Source organism: Seriola lalandi, unplaced genomic scaffold, assembly GCF_002814215.2.
Source record: "Seriola lalandi dorsalis isolate HSWRI2012SDOR001 ecotype SW California unplaced genomic scaffold, Sedor1 jcf7180002052503, whole genome shotgun sequence".
Taxonomy (NCBI): Eukaryota; Metazoa; Chordata; class Actinopteri; order Carangiformes; family Carangidae; genus Seriola; species Seriola lalandi.
The window spans coordinates 2,172-2,642 of NW_019523056.1; the positions used below are offsets into that span (position 1 = coordinate 2,172).

Consider the following 471-nt stretch of genomic DNA (forward strand, 5'->3'; position numbering starts at 1 on the left):
GAGGAAGTGATGTCATCAGCGTCGGAGGAGTCGGTGCTGTCTGTTCCAGAGTTACAGGTAAACAGGAAGTCCTGCTTCATCAGTCCAGGAGAGCTGATGATGTCATCTCCAACTCTGTTGTCATGGTTACATGGTTACATACCGTGAAACAGCTGACCTCTGACCTTTGACCTTTCAGGAGACCATGAAGCAGCTGACCTGGCTGGCGGCCGAGAGGCGTCTCTGTGCAGATGGAGACTCAGAGGAGGATCACTCCCCAACCTCCCCAGGCTCTCAGGAGGAAGAGGAGGAGGAGGAAGAGGAGGGGCCTAAAGGGGAGGAGTCAGGAGAGGGGAGGAACAGTAAGGCGGGAGGAGACGAGGAGACGCCGTCAGGAGAGGGGACGCCCAGAGGAGGAGGAGGGAGGTGTCCTGGACGAGGACGAGGTGAGAAGTTGCTCTGCTGCGTCTCTGCACTAAATGGCTCCTGATG

The 471-nt window shown here is 57.1% G+C and overlaps 1 protein-coding gene across 1 annotated transcript; it reads left to right on the forward strand.

The window, feature by feature from the left end:
- Positions 1–6: 6 nt before the first annotated feature.
- LOC147819520 (uncharacterized) lies at positions 7–461 on the forward strand (the record flags this gene model as incomplete). Its single annotated transcript, XM_087172375.1, has 2 exons — positions 7–57; positions 179–461. Coding segments are annotated over exons 1-2 (331 nt in total), but the record flags the coding sequence as incomplete, so codon positions are not given.
- Between the last annotated feature and the right edge of the window lie 10 nt (positions 462–471).